Below are 15,963 nucleotides of genomic sequence, written 5' to 3'. Positions count from 1 at the left end.
ATTAGCACAAATTTAATCAAATAATGCCACATTAGCATATTTAAACGTGATGTTTGCACAACTACAAAATTATTCTTAAAACTATTATTAAATCTATTGTTAAACTGATATTATTAAACAACTAGTAATAAATTATTGATAAAACTATTATATTTTTAAATGTAACCTTTAATAAAGCTGTTTTATAGTATATAATCATTGTTTATACCAACTGAACATCAATGCTGTATGAATTCATGGTAGCAGAGAGAAAATAGTTTTCTGGAGAAACTGTTCAGTTGAAGTCCTTATTATATCACATTAAAAACCTGTATTCTACACCCTGTTTCCCAAATGCAGTCCATTAAATAATATCTTGTAGAATTATGTTTTTAAAAAGTACCAATGTTTAGTTTTATTTTTTAAAAGAAATTTATTTGCAACTTCTTTGACAAACTTTGTGCTTACCTCTGAAGACATGCAACTCTATATCAGCTCAGACGAACTTGGAGTAACAAGACATGAAAGCAACAATTACATAAAAGTCCATAAACAAACACTAAATAATCAAAATATTTTACATAACACAGTGAAATATAATATACATCTATACATTATATATACAATATAGTTTGCATATTTATTGCTTTTAGATAGTTAGGCAGTGGGTTACATGAAGCATTATTACCCTGGGCTAGCCTGCATCAGAAAAGACATAATAAATGAGTATATCTCTTCTTATATCTCTTAATATGTCTTTGCCCTGTTTTTATGATGTTGCCTTGGAGAAACAAACCCATTTTCATTACTTTGCAAGCACATGATGCATACAAGATAATACGCCTAAGTCAAATGGTTTATGTAAAAACAGTTTATAATGAATACATGACTTATAGATGACTTCACAGTATTTTTTTCATGCTGTACATTGGAATGTTTAAGGGGGAAAATTATATCGTGGAATTTCTGTATTCAGAGATATTTAGAGTTGGATTCTTCTGTAAACCATAGACCAAGGGTTAAAAATGATTTGGCATGTACGACAGTATTTCTTTGTCAAGAATTATACTATCGGGAACATGATGCTTTTGGATTTTTTTGTGTGTGTGGCTCTAGCTGACATCATGAAGAGTGGAACTCCTTATATGGTCACATCTCCTGATAGAGCAAGCAGATGAACACAGCAGCGAGCCCTTTTAAAAGGGTTTTAAAGTGACATTGAGCATGTTCAACAATATTTAATATAACCCTTTGACACATCATTTTTATATTTCCATGGCGACACGTCTGGTTTATCACATGCAATTTAAATGAGAGATTAAAGCTGTTGGATTTACAACATGCCAATTCATCACCTTCATCTCCCAAAATACAAGAAACTAAGTGGATGTTTATCTCAGAGAAGAACAGAGCAAATGTCAACCCAGACTCATTCTGATTACGTAACCCTATATACATTTCTTAGAGCAAAATACGTCTCAGGAGCTACATTTTTTTGCAGTTTTTGTTTCTGCTTTGTACGCATTTTCAGATCTCAAATTCCTCTCGCAAATAATAATAAGAAACTAAAGATTTTAAGTAAAAAGATGGATGCATACATGAGATTGTACATAATGAGCATGAAACCCGCCATTTAAATAAGCACAGCGAAAGTCGTCTACAGGCATTGTTAAGGGTTTTGGTTTCCAAGAAGCAACATTGGCAGAAGTTAGTTGCTAGTGACATCCTAATATGATATATGTTGTAAACATTGCTGTCATAATGCATACAATAGCATTTCATGAACCTTATAAATAGTAATAACTACATTGAGTTATAAAACATTCATCCAGTTGTTATAAACGTAAGGCATAGAACAACATGCAGCTCAGTTCTGCAGTTAGTAGATTAGTAAATAACCTCAGTGTAAAATTCAAGCATTGGTTTATAATATTTCCTACATTTTAAATGTAAACAGATTTGGGGGGTTTTGTCAGTAATTTGACTGAGGGGTGTGTTAATGTTAGACAACCCTTTGTCTTACATCCTTCACACAGCTGCAGCTTTTGTCAGCCTGTACTCCATCATCCAGCAGAACAGAGACATCTAGAGAGAAAACACTCATTAATTAGAGCTGTTTTAGCAAAAATGTAACACTTTCATCAAACTGTGTTTCACTAAATTTAGATTTATTTTCTAAATAAACCAATGTCGTGTATCAAATGTAGTTGCATATTCGTGGCAAATTAGTTGTTAAGCAAATGTAGGCTACTATGAAATCTGTTTTAGTTTCCCATTAATTAAAAATCCGCCCACCCCCCAAAATTCCATCTTTCTTTTTCAGTTTTAAAATTTCTAGACTCAACTTTAATGGTTTAAAAGCTTGTATAATGGATTGAAATTATTAATCTTCCACAACTGAACATTTTGCAACTACATTCAACAGCTTTACTTTTTCTCAAATTCAAATTTATTCCTGTTAAAATTAAAACAAAAGAAAAAAAGTTTTTTTTTCCATTAAATGCTGTAATAATTTATTTTGTATTAATTTCATTTTTTAAATAGTTTTTTTTATTATATTAGTTAGTACACTGAATAAATGATTTCTTCAAAATTGTTGCAAACAATTTATATGGGTTGAATTTAAACAAACTAGTTAAATTTAGCAATGTTCAACTTCATTTTTTTTTGTTTAAATTCAGCCCAAATAAATTGTTTACAACCACTTAACATAACAAAACTTAGTAAATTTAAGGAATCATCTTTATAATAATAATAATAATTCCTTACATTTATATAGCGCTTTTCTGGGCACTTTAAATAATATTTTTTTTATTACTAATTACTAAAATAGTAGTTATATATATATATATAAATATTTTTTTAATTAATATTTATAGACAATAGTTCATGTTGCAGTTTGATTGTTTATACTACAGTACTAATTCCGGAAATTGCATGACATTCTGTATTATATAGCTTATTCGTAGAGCCCTAAAAATGCAGGCAACTCCTAAATTAAACTCCTAAAGACTTTAAATCATTTAGTGCTAGTCTTTTCTTCACTTTCTCAAATCATTCTCACCCTTTATTTCTGAGATTACGATCTCTGGATTTCCATTGACAGTTTGAGCTTGTCTTTTATCCACCATGTCAGTCTTCACTTGTCCAAGAGTCCTGAGCAAACACATGGTGTCAAACGCTGCTTCCCCTCCTTCTGACAGCAGCTCCAATACCTGTAAACACAGATCAACAGAAGCATGCTTTACTTAGGCACCTCACTATAACACCTTGACCAGAAATTATTTTTAAATATCACTTAAAGTACTTTTAAAGGGTTAGTTTACCCAAAAATTGTACTCGCATTCAAGTCATCTTAGTTGTTAATAACATTCTTTGTTCAGTCAAATCCAATCAGTGTAAAAATACAAATAAATTAATCTTACCCAGTCTCTGGTGAACCTGCATTTGTCAATTAGCTATGAAACAATGTCTGTAAACTTAAAAAATTAAGATATTTTTATAACAAATCTTAATTTCAATAGAGGAGACCTTAGTTTATCTTTGGGAGCCATGTGAGGATTTATTATTATGGATGGACGCGCTTTATTGGACTTGTTTTGGACTGTTAAGGAGAAATACCTGATCACTGTCATTGTAAAGCATGAAAGCCAGAATATTTGTTTCGTTTAAGGAAAGACCTGCTAGCCAGGTCTTATACTCGGGACACCTAAAGTATAATATCGATACATGACAGCACACTGCCCATGAAGCTAGTCAGGTCCGTAGCCAGAGGGGTTTGGGTGGTTCGGAAGACCCACCCCTTACTGACAAAGTTCCAGAATTTGTCCCATACATGAGCTTATTTGTCTTATTTTGACTGCTATGCCATCATAATAAGTGAAAAATGCCATCGAAAAGGTTTTAAGACTAAGCGGAACCGTCTATTGGCTGTCGCTTCGGTGTGACTTCAGCTAATCAGTTTTGGGCAATGCAAACAATTACTTTTCATGAGTCCAACATCCAGCTGTGCATGAAAACATATAATCTGACATAAGAGAAGTCATATTTCACTATTGTATTGTTTTTTAATGGAGAAAACAATTTACAAAAAACTTTTATAGAATTGTAAGTCTTGGACCGTATACTTGCAACAAAAAATGACCAATAAAAAGGTCCCATTTTAAAATTGATTTGAATACTATTTTGGTTAAAATAGTCAAAAAGTGTGGTTATGAGGACCATTTAACAAACTAATTCAGAATAATGCTTAAAATGTCACTAAAATGCAGTATTTTAATTTCATAATTCAAAAGAGAATGGGGCGTATAAAAAGGTCCACTTTTTGAGAAAAAAGAACCACCCCTTTCACCAGGCTGGCTACGGGCCTGCTATTGGTGCTGACGCCAGGAATTATTTTGAAATAAAACAAACAGGATTCGTCTGAACAAAGAAAGTCATGTACACCTACAGTAGGACCACTTAAGGGTGAGTAAACAATGGGTTCTTTTTTTTGGAGCGAACTAACCCTTTCACCCAAATTTGGGTGATTTTGATTGACATTTTTAAATTATTTACATTTTAAATGACATCTTAAACCCACAGTGTTTGTGCATATTTGACCTATAATTAGGTTTTTAAAAAGCACTGATTTCAGACATTCAAATGCACACATGCGCAAACCTGCAAGCATTTGTAGCTCTTCAGCTCACTCAGGTTTTCCTCCAGGAACAGCAGGTAGATGCTGAGGTCATCATATCGACGGGTCGCAGGCTGCAGATCCAGCACGTGGCCGAAAGCCGGCAGCAAATGGTATGGCCGTAGGAACTGACCACGCTGATGCTGACGGGCAGGCTGAAGGCCGGCATAAACCACAGCCGGCACTAACAGTAAATACACCACCAGATTCATGCAGCTTAGAAGACGGAAAACACCCACTGCCACCAGCTTACACTGAACAACATCTGGCACTTCACTCTGGTTCACTAATATACCTGGAGACACACAAACACAGAAAAGCATCAAAGCACCCAGAAAAGCATCAAAGTAAACACCCTCACGCGCTCACATTAACAGCTGAAGTGTATGAGATGCACACACACCTCTGCGCAGATGGCAGGAGAACTGATCGCTGGGTGACACCCAAAAGATGTAGTAGGTCAGATAAAAGCAGCCCAGCAGTAAAGTGAGGAAGGTTAAAACCCGACAAAGCAGATATTTTGCAGCCAAAGCCCACGATGACCGTTTTGTCTTTAAGTACTGCTCTACCAGAGGGTACTTAAAACAAGCTTCAGTCAATTCAAGACCACTGAGAGAAAGAGAGAAGGACAGCAACAAATGAAGAGAGGAAGAGCAAAAGAGAAAGACATTTTGTGAAACAACAGCAGAAGATTCAGGGAATTCATGTAAGAATGGTAGAATAAAATATAAGAATTTGCACAGCAAGACTCAGCAAGATTTTTCATATGAGTGGTTATTAAAGCCTACCATATAGCATGCAAGAACTCAATCTCAGCACATATATTTATGATAGAGCAAATTTCAGTGCACTTTTAATAAAAGAATCCTGAAAATCTCATGAAACACAAATATAACATGTGGTGTTGTAACATTTTCATATGAAACCCTTTTTAAATACATGATCACTTTTTACACATGAAAATATTCCAAAACAATGTTTCACATTTGACTTTAATGTAACCCTCTGGTCGTACTGCACTCAACCCATTCTGAGCTGGGATCAAACAGGGGATTCTTTGTATATGAGTTGGTTGCTCTAACTAGGAGGATAAAGACCATGGCCTCTAGAGTACCTTATGAGGTCAGAGGAGTGAGGTTTACCCGCATGGCACTTCGCTAGCTGGCCTCAGTTACACTCACCCCCCTAAACCTCTACTCCCATCCCGGACGAACCCCCATGTGTAACCCACCGATCCTACTGCCAAGGGTGTAAATTTACTCTTGACATTAGTAGGGACATACATTTCTAGAGCGCATGCACTGAACAGCACAAATTTTGTTTCGCACTTAAACATGATTAAAGTACTCAATCATTTCAAATAAACACTTAATAATACAAATAACAATCCTGTACCATGCTGCAAAAGTCAATTAACATGATTTTACTGCAGTCGGGCCTTGAGGAGGTATGAATGTCGAGAAATTTAGAGCTGTGTGATACAATTTAACTGTTTTATCCGTAATATTGTTTTTCATTATCACAGAGGCCAAAATCAAAACTGAATTGTAATTAATTGCACTGCCTTGGTTAATAGTATTATGGTGAACTAGTAGCAAACTTGACTTGGTGCATGTGTTGGTTAAATGTTTACAGAGCATTACTTGAAGTCGATTAAATTATTGGTAGGGACATTTCAGTGTTTGGTGGATGTTGGTGGGGATATGTCCCCTCTGTCCATCCCAATTGCCTATTGCACCCAACCCGCGCTGAGCTAGGATCGGACCGGTTTGTTATGGGAGTCGGTTGCTCTAACAAGAAGGCTAAAGACCATGGTCTCTAGTGATTGTCACTAGAGCACCTTTTTGAGGCCAAAGGAGTGATGTTTACCTGCATAGCACTTCGCTAGCTGACCTCTGCTAAACGTCTACTCCCATCCCGGACGAGCCCCCACATGTAACCCACCGATCCTACTGCACCCAACCCACTCTGAGCTAGGATTGAACCAGCAATTCTTTGTATGGGAGTCAGTTGCTCCAACAAGAAGGCTAAAGACCATGGCCTCTAGCTTTTCTAGGCCTCTAACTTTTGAGGTCAGATGAGTGAGGTTTACCTGCATAGCACTTCGCTAGCTGGCCTCATTAACAAACCACTGTACATCTGAAACTTGTGTTTTTTTAAAAGTTCATTAAGTAAAATTCTTGAAGTACAAAGTACAAATGTTTCTAAAAAAACATTTCAAAATAGAGTCTAAATATAAGTTTTAGCATATTTAAATAATTAGCAGAAATTCATATTTTAAAATCTATAGTGGCACTGACAATAACAAATGACAGTTTTAATGTTCGTTCACACCAAGAATAAAAACATAAACAACCATACTGAGATCCACATTAACACGATATGCCATTATAGCATTTGGGCAGTTTTGTTGTCTGCTGCTTTAAATGCTTGAGCTCTTTGAGGTACTACAGAACAGATTTAGAGATGGCTGCATTATTGTTGAAAAAAAACTTTCTCAAAGATACTTTGTACTTTGTACAATGTGCCATTATTATGATGATTTATGGTCATGCTATAAACTCCACCATTCTTTTACATTGTGAACAATTTTAGGAGCTATTATCATCGGCATTCTAATTGTTTCCTTTACTTTTTCACTTTAGTAGGCAGTGCACTTTAAAAAGTGGTTGGGTTTGTCCATATATTACCCAAATGTTTTAAGCATTTTCAGAGTGTAGCAACCAACCCACTTAGAATCAAACATTTTGTGCAGTTGGAAACAGAAATTTCGTGTTGTCATGGAGATTTGAAAAGATTCAGTGTGCTGCACCTGTGTGGGTCTTCAGCGATGTCTTTGTCTTGTTTGGTTGTGATGCTCTTGGCGAGCCGAATGGCACGGTTGTAGCAACGGTCGAGTTCCTCCATGATAAAACTGAGGTCAGATGACAGAGAAGGGGCAGCTGTGAAGCGCCAGAAGAGAGCAGGAATATACATGAGGATGGCGAGCAGAAGGAGGATATAAGGGAAGAACTGAAGATAAAGAGGAAAAAGCATAATCAGAATTGTGAAGGTCTCTGAAGCAAAGAAAAAAAATGTAATTGTTACATTCTTACAATAACTACAATTACACAAAATACATAGTGACGGGTGCCAGTATTGCAATTCACATACACAATAAATCTAACCCATCATGACCCTTTTATAAGATGCTAAAATAAGTCTCTAACGTCACTAGAATGTGTATAAGAAATTTCAGCTCAAAATACCCCACAAATAATTTTTTATAACTTTTTAAAACTGCTTCTTTTAGGCTTTGATTTAAAACTGGGCCGTTCTGGTGACTGTCACTTTAAATTTAAATGAGATTGTGTTCCCAGTCCTCTTTTCAAAAGAGGGAGGAGTTACAAACGCCTCAGTGTCAGTAGAGTGGCAGATTTGTAACAGGACTAGAATGAAAAAACTGAGAATGTCAAAAAAAGACTGTCAGTAGAAGGCAGTCTATGGAGACTCCGGTCTTCATTTGTGCATCCTAAAACTCCACATTTATAATCCTCTCAGTTGCTTATGTTATCTTCAGCATGTGAAAACTCTTATGGTGGATGGCTGCTTCTTACTAAGGGCTGTTTATGCTAATGACAAAGAGATTGTCATTAATGGGTGGGATTTTCCCTTCTCTGATGACTCTGATGGCAGAATGCCAATCAAAGTGTACAGGCTGCACAGTAAAAAAAACATTGACTCAACTGAAAACTCTAGTCCTCATGCTGCAAAGCTTTTTTGAGTTGATTCAAATTTAAAGTCAACTATGCAGTTAAAAATTTGATATTCAGAAAATTGTTGAGTTGACTCAAATTTCAACCTAATTACTGCACTTGACTTAATTTAAGTTGAGTAGACTCAAAAATGTCCTGAAGTTTGTTGCCTTAAAATTTTAGTCATTTTTTTTTTGTGTATAGTACTTGAGATAAAAGTTGAATCACCTCAAAAAAACATGATGCTAACAATTTTATGTTGTCACACAATTGTGTTCTAAACCTTTATACAAATGATTTTTGAATAATAGGTAACCTTTAACATTTCACTTCAATTAAAATAAATAAATGAATAAATAAATAAATAAATCACCAATTTTTAAAAAATATCTGATTAGTATTGAACTCAAGCTATATTTATTTATATTAGTTAAACATTTGCATGAAACAATTAATCAATATATAAATCAATACAATTTGTATCATGTAATCAATAAATCAATATATTATTTATTATGTAAAAAATGTGTTAGGTTAGTATATTAATAATTACTCCTCCAATACAAATTTTTTAAAAAGTGATCACAATTTTTCATTATAAGATCTAATGGTTTTTCTGGCTATAGACGTCATGCTTTCCATGACAAGGTGTTCAAATATTACATTCAACCAATAATCAATATTTAATAAATGTTAGCTGTGTTGAAGAATAATATTTTTGTCTTTTGCAAATATTATTGATAAAAATTAATTTTACATGTGATGGTACAACACCAATTTCAGAAAATGATTCTAACAAACAAAACAAAGGAGACGTTGGTATTTATCAGGAATCTGTTTTAATTTAATTTGCTGCTCATGATGTCCATGTGCGCCCAAAAACGAACCTGCATTACCTTATGTAGATGAAGAGGGGCGCTGTAGGTCTCATTCTCTGAAGGGTGATGCTCTACTGCAGCCCAGCAGAAAGAGTCCGCATACGCAGCCTGTCTCATCGTGAAATTAGTTGGAGGAAAACATGTGATCTGAGTACCTATAAGACAGGGGAATTACACAAGAAAGTGTCGTTTTCTTAGCTGAAGGGAAAGAAAGAGTGATGTGATAATAATTGCTTTCATTGCTTTCATTATTGCAGCATAGATTTGGAAAGTGCATTATGTGTGCTGTGTGATAATAATGTTTGAAACATCAATTCCAAATTCATAACAATAGACGTTTATGAGCAGCTCTTTCAAATAACTAATTAGGTGGAGATCGGAAGCAAATGTTTCCTTCGTGGCTTATAAAATCTACCTAATGTTTTATAATTATGTGAAACATTATCAAAAGTAACTGTAATGTTAACACTTTATAATAATTCACCCAAAATCCAATGCTGTTATTACTTTCGAAACAAGGTGTTTTAATAATGCTGGTAGCCCAACAACACTGGAGCACTTGCTTAAATTGTTTAGACAAAAAACGAATTGAAATAATTCTTAATATTTCCTCTTTTGTGTCCCACAGGTGAAATACAAATAACATTCCATTATTTCATTCTTTGGAATGAGGGTGAGAAAAATTAATGCACAATTTTTTTTGGTGGGCACTTTTGTTATTGCCATGCAAGTGTCACAATCACAATCAGATGAATAAATTATATTAATCCATGTATATTTTATTAATTATTTTATTAAATTAAATTATAATAAAAATAATATTTTCCCAGAGATAGGTTACGGCTGGAAGGCATCTGCTGCATAAAAACATGCCAGATAAGTTGGCGGTTCATTCCGCTGTGGCAACCCCGGATAAATAAAGGGACTAAGCCAACAAGAAAATGAATGAATAATAATAATATATAACTATATTAATCCAAATTAAATAATAAAAATATTAATATTCACCTCATTAACTAATAAATTATGCATTTTAGTGACATTTTAAGAACTAATCTTTGCTGGATCACCTTGTCGGATGGTGATCATAGCCACACTTTTTTTTTTCTCAAAATGCGCACCATTCTTTTTTTCCTACAAAGTTTTTATTTACAAATTTGGATTTAAACTGTAAGTTTATCCAGTTTTATAAACATTGTTATGAGATTAGCATTTTTTTTTAAAATTTACATTTATTTTATAAAACTTTTTTTTTAAATACAAATTTATTATCATGCATCATTTAAAAAAAATAGGAATATGGTAAAACTTGTTTAAAAATAAAAACTGTAAAAAAATGTCCAGCTCATTAAACTTTCCTCAGTCAGCATTCGGCCACCTAATTAAAATTATAATAATAATTATTATCTATTTATCTATTTATTTTTTTCATGAACTTCATGAAGCCTTCTTTCATCTCAAATTTTTACAATTCATGATGGTAAAGCACAGAAGTAGAACAAATGAGCTTATATAGGGCTCAAATTCTGGACTTTGTCAGTGGGGGGTGGGGGGAAAAGGGATGTCAGTGTCAATAAATATGTTCATATTTATATAATGAAAATTGTATATGTTCATTTTATAAATCAGTTGTCATCAAAGTTGTTCTAAAACTCAAATATCTATTGAACAGTTCCATTTTTTCAGCAATGTACAATGGTAATATGTACTATTTGTCATTTATGAATACTACAATAGCACTATTGTATATGGAATAACTATAAGGTCTATAAACACGAAAGTCTTCAACAACAAAAAATGCCATTTAAATGTACAATATCTGTTTTGTTTTATAATTATAGTTTAAAAAGAAAAACAGGCTGATGACAGCCATAAAATAGAGTGTGGTTATAGACAATGTTGAAACTTTTAAGCAACAAGTTAGAAGTTAAATATATCATGCAGATATTAGATTAAAATCAGTCACTCAATCTGATATGTGCTTTAGGGAGACAGATAGCTTAACTCTGTGGTTTGAGTGGTTTATGAAGTGATACTGATTCAATTTGTCGTGGACTGGGACAAACACTACGGCCTCGGCTCAAAAAACAAACAAACAAAAAAAAAGATTCGCCTGCTGCATTTGGCTTATGTTTTTTCCCCGTGAACGCGCATATCTGTTTTGACGCATCATCACCAGCAGCAGTGACGCGCCCATTGTGGATTTACAGACAAACCCGATTAGCAATTGGCCTTAATAATGTACAATAAGCCGTGAACAAACACGCCATTCAAGCAATATTATGTTTAAAGACGGTGAAGTGAATGATTATTTAGCGAGTTTCTTCCAACATTTGTCAGTCTTTGTGTTTAAAGCAGCAGCGAACAGCTCAAAAGCGAGAAATGGCTTCAGGTTTATCTGTTTAAGTCAGTATATCGACTAAAGTTTAAACACATCTGTCTATCTAGTTGATTTGCCAAACTCAATCATTTTACGGAAATCACTGTATCGATGATAAAAATGGTTTTACTGACCCACAGAGACTTCTTGGGCAAAGGCGAGTGAGATGAGTAACAAAGGAAGCCCGACCGCGATAAAACTGACTAGTTTGTCTGTGGCCAGTTCCAGCCGCACGCCTTTATACTTAGAATCACTCTGCTCTTTCAATAAGAAATCAGAAAACACATATTCAGTCGCTACCCGCGCTATAGCCATTGTTAAGATGAAGTGTACAGTACAATTATGTGTCAAGTGCACCGCTAGTTCCGGTGGGCAGGCGCTCGTGCGCGGTTCACCAACCAGCAACAAAAACAACCTGAGGGGAAACTGAAGCAGAGCAGCATCCTCGAGCGACATACAAAAGACATAGGCTATATCGTTTTTGGTGACTCCGTTTATAATTTATATAATAGTTTTAGCAATTTACAATCTTACTTAGGCCTACATATTTATTTTCATTTATTTGAATTATTCAAATTCAAATAGGCTGTTTGTTTTTAATTTATTGATGACTTGGTTTGTTTGATTTATACTTATCTTAACCAATTTTGATCATACTTATTTTTCATAATATTCTATTTAATAACTTAATTTATTAATAACTTAATTTAACTTACTTTTTTCTCCAAACATATATGCCTACACAGACACCCTACCCTCAGTCATTTTAGCCAAAAAACCATGCAATGATGGACTGATTTAGTTTTTCAAAGAAAAAAATAATAATATTCTGTAAGCAATTTAATATAATTGTTGGACAGAAAAGCAAAGAAAAATTAGACAGATAAATAAAGTGAGAGGGATACTTTCATGCACCTACCTAATGATAAGTTTTTTTTGCTGTACAATTATTGTTTTTTATACATTATATAAGCACCATTCTTATTTGTTTGTTTATTTATTTATGTACTTCATTTATTTAATTTATTAAGACTTCCCCATTCCATCCAAAACCACTTCATGGCAAATTAGTGTGTTAAATTAATGAATAATTTTGGTATACTTGTCTTTATGTATTTTCTTTTCGGCTTAGTCCCTTTATTAATCTGGGGTCGCCACGGCAGAATAAACCGCCAACTTATCCAGTATAGGTTTATGCAGCAGATGCCCTTCCAGCTGCAACCCATCACTAGGAAACCTCCTTACACACTCATTCACGCTCATACACTACAGACAATTTAGTTTACCCAATTCACCTATAGCGCATGTCTTTGGACTGTGGGGGAAACCGGAGCATCCGAAGGAAACCCACGCGAACACAGGGAGAACATGCAAACTCCACATAGGATTGACAACTGACCCAGCCGAGGCTTGAACCAGCGACCTTCTTGCTGTGAGGTGATCGTGCTACTCAATGCGCCACCGTGGCACCTATACAAGTCTTATCTTATTTTTTTAATCTGCACAGATTAAAAGACAGTTTCGTTGCAAAAACAGATATTAGTGAAATTATGTTTAATATTAAGAAAGTCTAAAGACAGTAAAACGAAGGCTTTAGCACAGATAAATAAGCTGTGTGATTTCTTAATATACAGGATTTCTTATCAAAACAAACAGTCCAACAAACACTTCATTCACTAAATAACCAAGTAACTAACTGGTAGATCAAGAGTGATGTTCAGTTTTTTCCTCCATCCAATTATTACACACATTTAAACTATTGTATGTTACATCAAAACACCCTTAGTTTATTAGTTAATTCTGTTCATTTTCCTTTGTGTATGCAGTTTTTAGTAACTTTTTTCCCTTTTTCCAAAGTTTTAGAATTGTTGTTGTTTGAAGGACCCTTTGTTCACATAGCTTTGTGATTATTTTCAATTTACAAACAAACATCAAGAAGGATTTCAGCGAAAGCTCATCTTTATTGACTTCATTAGAGTGCAGAAACAAATTGCAAAAGACAAAAAAAGAAGGTAAGATAGAAAGTGCAAGCATTTTCTGAAGAAAGAGAGATGGATACAGGAAATATTTGTAATTAAATGCTCTTTTTATTATTGTATGTAGCCATTGTTGGCAGTTTGCAGGTCATCTTGTGTGTTTTCTTCAGTCGTGGAACAGGTCGAAGAAGCTGTGATCGTCTGGAGCCTCCTCAAATGACACACCCTCACAATAGGCCGGAGGTGCAAATACTTGAAGGTCGTCAACTTCTGTTTCAACACCGAAGAAGCTAAAGCAGAAAACAGCACAATGTACTGACTGGCATACAAAGCTGAAACAATAACATGTAAAGAACGCTGTTTGAATACCTGAAGAAAAGATCTTTCTTCTCGCCATAGTAGGAGCCAGAGACCGTCAAACAGCCACAGGAGGTGGTAGACAGAGAGTAGTGAGCTGAAAAAAATCAGAAACTCAAAAAGTAAACATGCTTTCTTTAATTTTTATACATAAAAGCAATCAATTAACCGAATAGGGGTACAAAAAGTAAGGACCGTGAAGTTCAGGAAACTTTCCGTTCCACACACGAACTCTGAGTCCCTGCTCGGTGAGAGAGGGGCTACCCATGTAACTCTCAGACTCGTGAGTGGCATCAACGGGAATCTCCATCAGGTGCTTGCGGAACTGCAGAGTCTCCTTCTTGCAACTCTCATTTTTACTGTCTATCTCATAGAGTACACCCTGTGCGAAAAAAAATTCTTTAATGTTTTGACTGTAAAAAGCATCAACAAAACTGGTGAGTCACAAGCTGAAAGAGGAAGAGGAATAGAGAGAGAGAGTTGCTGAGTCGTCCCACCTCTTCAAAATGTATGAGCACATCCATATAAGAAGTTTTGTTCGCGTGAGTGGTGTCCTCAACAAAACGAAATTTATTCGTTTTGGAGTCATAACTGAACTCTCCAGATGCAAGGTCATGACCCCCTGTGGAAACCTGAATGTGTGTTTAGAACGTGGAACAAAAGAGAAGATTGAAAGTGTTCAGTTATACAGTAATGGTTAGTGTTAGGCATGTTTCTGAAACACAAACAACATTTGTAAATGCAAGTTAAAGTTCATAGTAAAACAAATATTAACACTTTAAATAACTTTAAAAAAGAAATGATGGGTTGTTTCAACACAGTTTTGGGGAAAATATGGACAAACCCAATCACTAGGTTACATCTTTGGTTGTTTTTTTTTTTTTCAAAAACTAAATAAAAAAAAACTGAAACCCATTTGTTAACTTGTAAATATTTTACCCAAATGTATGTTGAAATGACATTTATTTTCTAGAGCCTACACTGTAAAAAAATATATGATTACATAGTCATGACAACATATGTTTTTAGTTCATTGCAACTTATAAAACCAAGACAATCATGTTCTAACTTAATTGTATAAGTTATGCAAGCAGTTTTAAGTCAGTTTAACATAATATACGTTCAATGGACTCATAAGGTTAATTTATTGATCCAGTTTCAAAATTTAAGACAACCATAATTTTACGGTGTAGTTTATGTACAATCGGAAAATCTGTGCACTCTTTACTGAATTAGATTGTTTACAGTGAATCAGTGAATAAATCAGGCCTTGCTTTTGTTTGCAAGACAAAGCATTTTTTAAAGCGTTCTTCTTGCACAGTAATATTGCACTTCTAAAATCATCAATCATGTCTTTAAAATGTTGTTCACTCACCACTTTCATCGTTCCACTGGTCAGCTGTGGTGAATCTGTAAAAGAAACGAGATAGATGACATTTATGCCTTGTCAGCAGCCTCTTAAAAACATTGTCATACTCATTTTGGACCAATTTAATTGAGAAAATGCAGCAATATTAAAGAAACTACTTTAAAAAAAAATTAAGCACTTACGACATGGCTGCCGATGAGAGTGATGAGAAGCCCAGCCGATGGCGCAGAGGCAAGAGAACACCACACAGAGCAGCTTGACTGTATGCATCGTTGCTCTTTAACTTTCTTCAGGTCCAGACACTTCCACCCTCATTCAGACTCTGCCTTTTATACATAACCCCTGCACCCCATCTAAATGCCCCCTCCCCTCTGCCTCTGGACGTCCAGCAATAGAATAAACATCTGATGTTTCAAAACACCTACTATTGTAAGCCCAAATGAGAAAGCTGGAAAATTGGCACAAATGACTGTCCACTAAATAAAAAAAGTACATTTCAACAAACAATCGCCCCATCCGGCCTCTGATCGGCGCTCAGGGGTGCTGGTGTCATACTGGTGGACCAGAGACAGTTGGTGTCATGTCGCATGATTGTGGTTCATGTAAGGTGAA

The 15,963-nt window shown here is 34.8% G+C and overlaps 2 protein-coding genes across 3 annotated transcripts; both read right to left on the bottom strand.

Moving 5' to 3' along the window:
- Positions 1–387: 387 nt before the first annotated feature.
- On the bottom strand, positions 388–12,033 carry panx1b (pannexin 1b). Of its 2 annotated transcripts, NM_001100030.2 has the most exons (7): positions 11,784–12,016; positions 9,288–9,424; positions 7,470–7,669; positions 5,061–5,266; positions 4,642–4,952; positions 3,044–3,194; positions 388–2,064 (listed from the first exon to the last, which is right to left on the bottom strand). In NM_001100030.2, the coding sequence occupies exons 1-7, from the start codon at positions 11,962–11,964 to the stop codon at positions 1,982–1,984; spliced, it is 1,269 nt and encodes a 422-aa protein (NP_001093500.1). In that variant the 5' UTR covers positions 11,965–12,016; the 3' UTR covers positions 388–1,981. The 2 variants fall into 2 exon arrangements, with proteins under 2 accessions (NP_001093500.1, XP_073806899.1); XM_073950798.1 differs by lacking the exon at positions 5,061–5,266 and having other exon boundaries at positions 408–2,064; positions 11,784–12,033.
- Positions 12,034–13,590: 1,557 nt separating this feature from the next.
- On the bottom strand, positions 13,591–15,656 carry epd (ependymin). Its single transcript, NM_131005.2, has 6 exons — positions 15,534–15,656; positions 15,358–15,392; positions 14,480–14,614; positions 14,178–14,364; positions 13,995–14,079; positions 13,591–13,915 (listed from the first exon to the last, which is right to left on the bottom strand). Exons 1-6 carry the CDS (start codon positions 15,619–15,621, stop codon positions 13,792–13,794), a joined length of 654 nt encoding a protein of 217 aa, NP_571080.1. The 5' UTR covers positions 15,622–15,656; the 3' UTR covers positions 13,591–13,791.
- Between the last annotated feature and the right edge of the window lie 307 nt (positions 15,657–15,963).

The sequence above is a fragment of the Danio rerio genome, chromosome 5, assembly GCF_049306965.1.
Source record: "Danio rerio strain Tuebingen ecotype United States chromosome 5, GRCz12tu, whole genome shotgun sequence".
Lineage (NCBI taxonomy): Eukaryota > Metazoa > Chordata > Actinopteri > Cypriniformes > Danionidae > Danio > Danio rerio.
This window is presented reverse-complemented; position numbering and strand designations above follow the sequence as displayed.

Coding starts and splice junctions, on each gene's coding strand:
- panx1b (NM_001100030.2), bottom strand. CDS start 11,964: ATGGCTATAGCGCGGGTAGCGACTGAATATGTGTTTTCTGATTTCTTA. Junction 9,425..11,783: donor TGCCCAAGAAGTCTCTGTGG/GTCAGTAAAACC, acceptor CCTGTCTTATAG/GTACTCAGATCACATGTTTT. Junction 3,195..4,641: donor AGAGCTACAAATGCTTGCAG/GTTTGCGCATGT, acceptor CTGTGTTTACAG/GTATTGGAGCTGCTGTCAGA.
- epd (NM_131005.2), bottom strand. CDS start 15,621: ATGCATACAGTCAAGCTGCTCTGTGTGGTGTTCTCTTGCCTCTGCGCC. Junction 15,393..15,533: donor CTCTCATCGGCAGCCATGTC/GTAAGTGCTTAA, acceptor TTTCTTTTACAG/ATTCACCACAGCTGACCAGT. Junction 14,365..14,479: donor TGCTCATACATTTTGAAGAG/GTGGGACGACTC, acceptor TTTTTCGCACAG/GGTGTACTCTATGAGATAGA.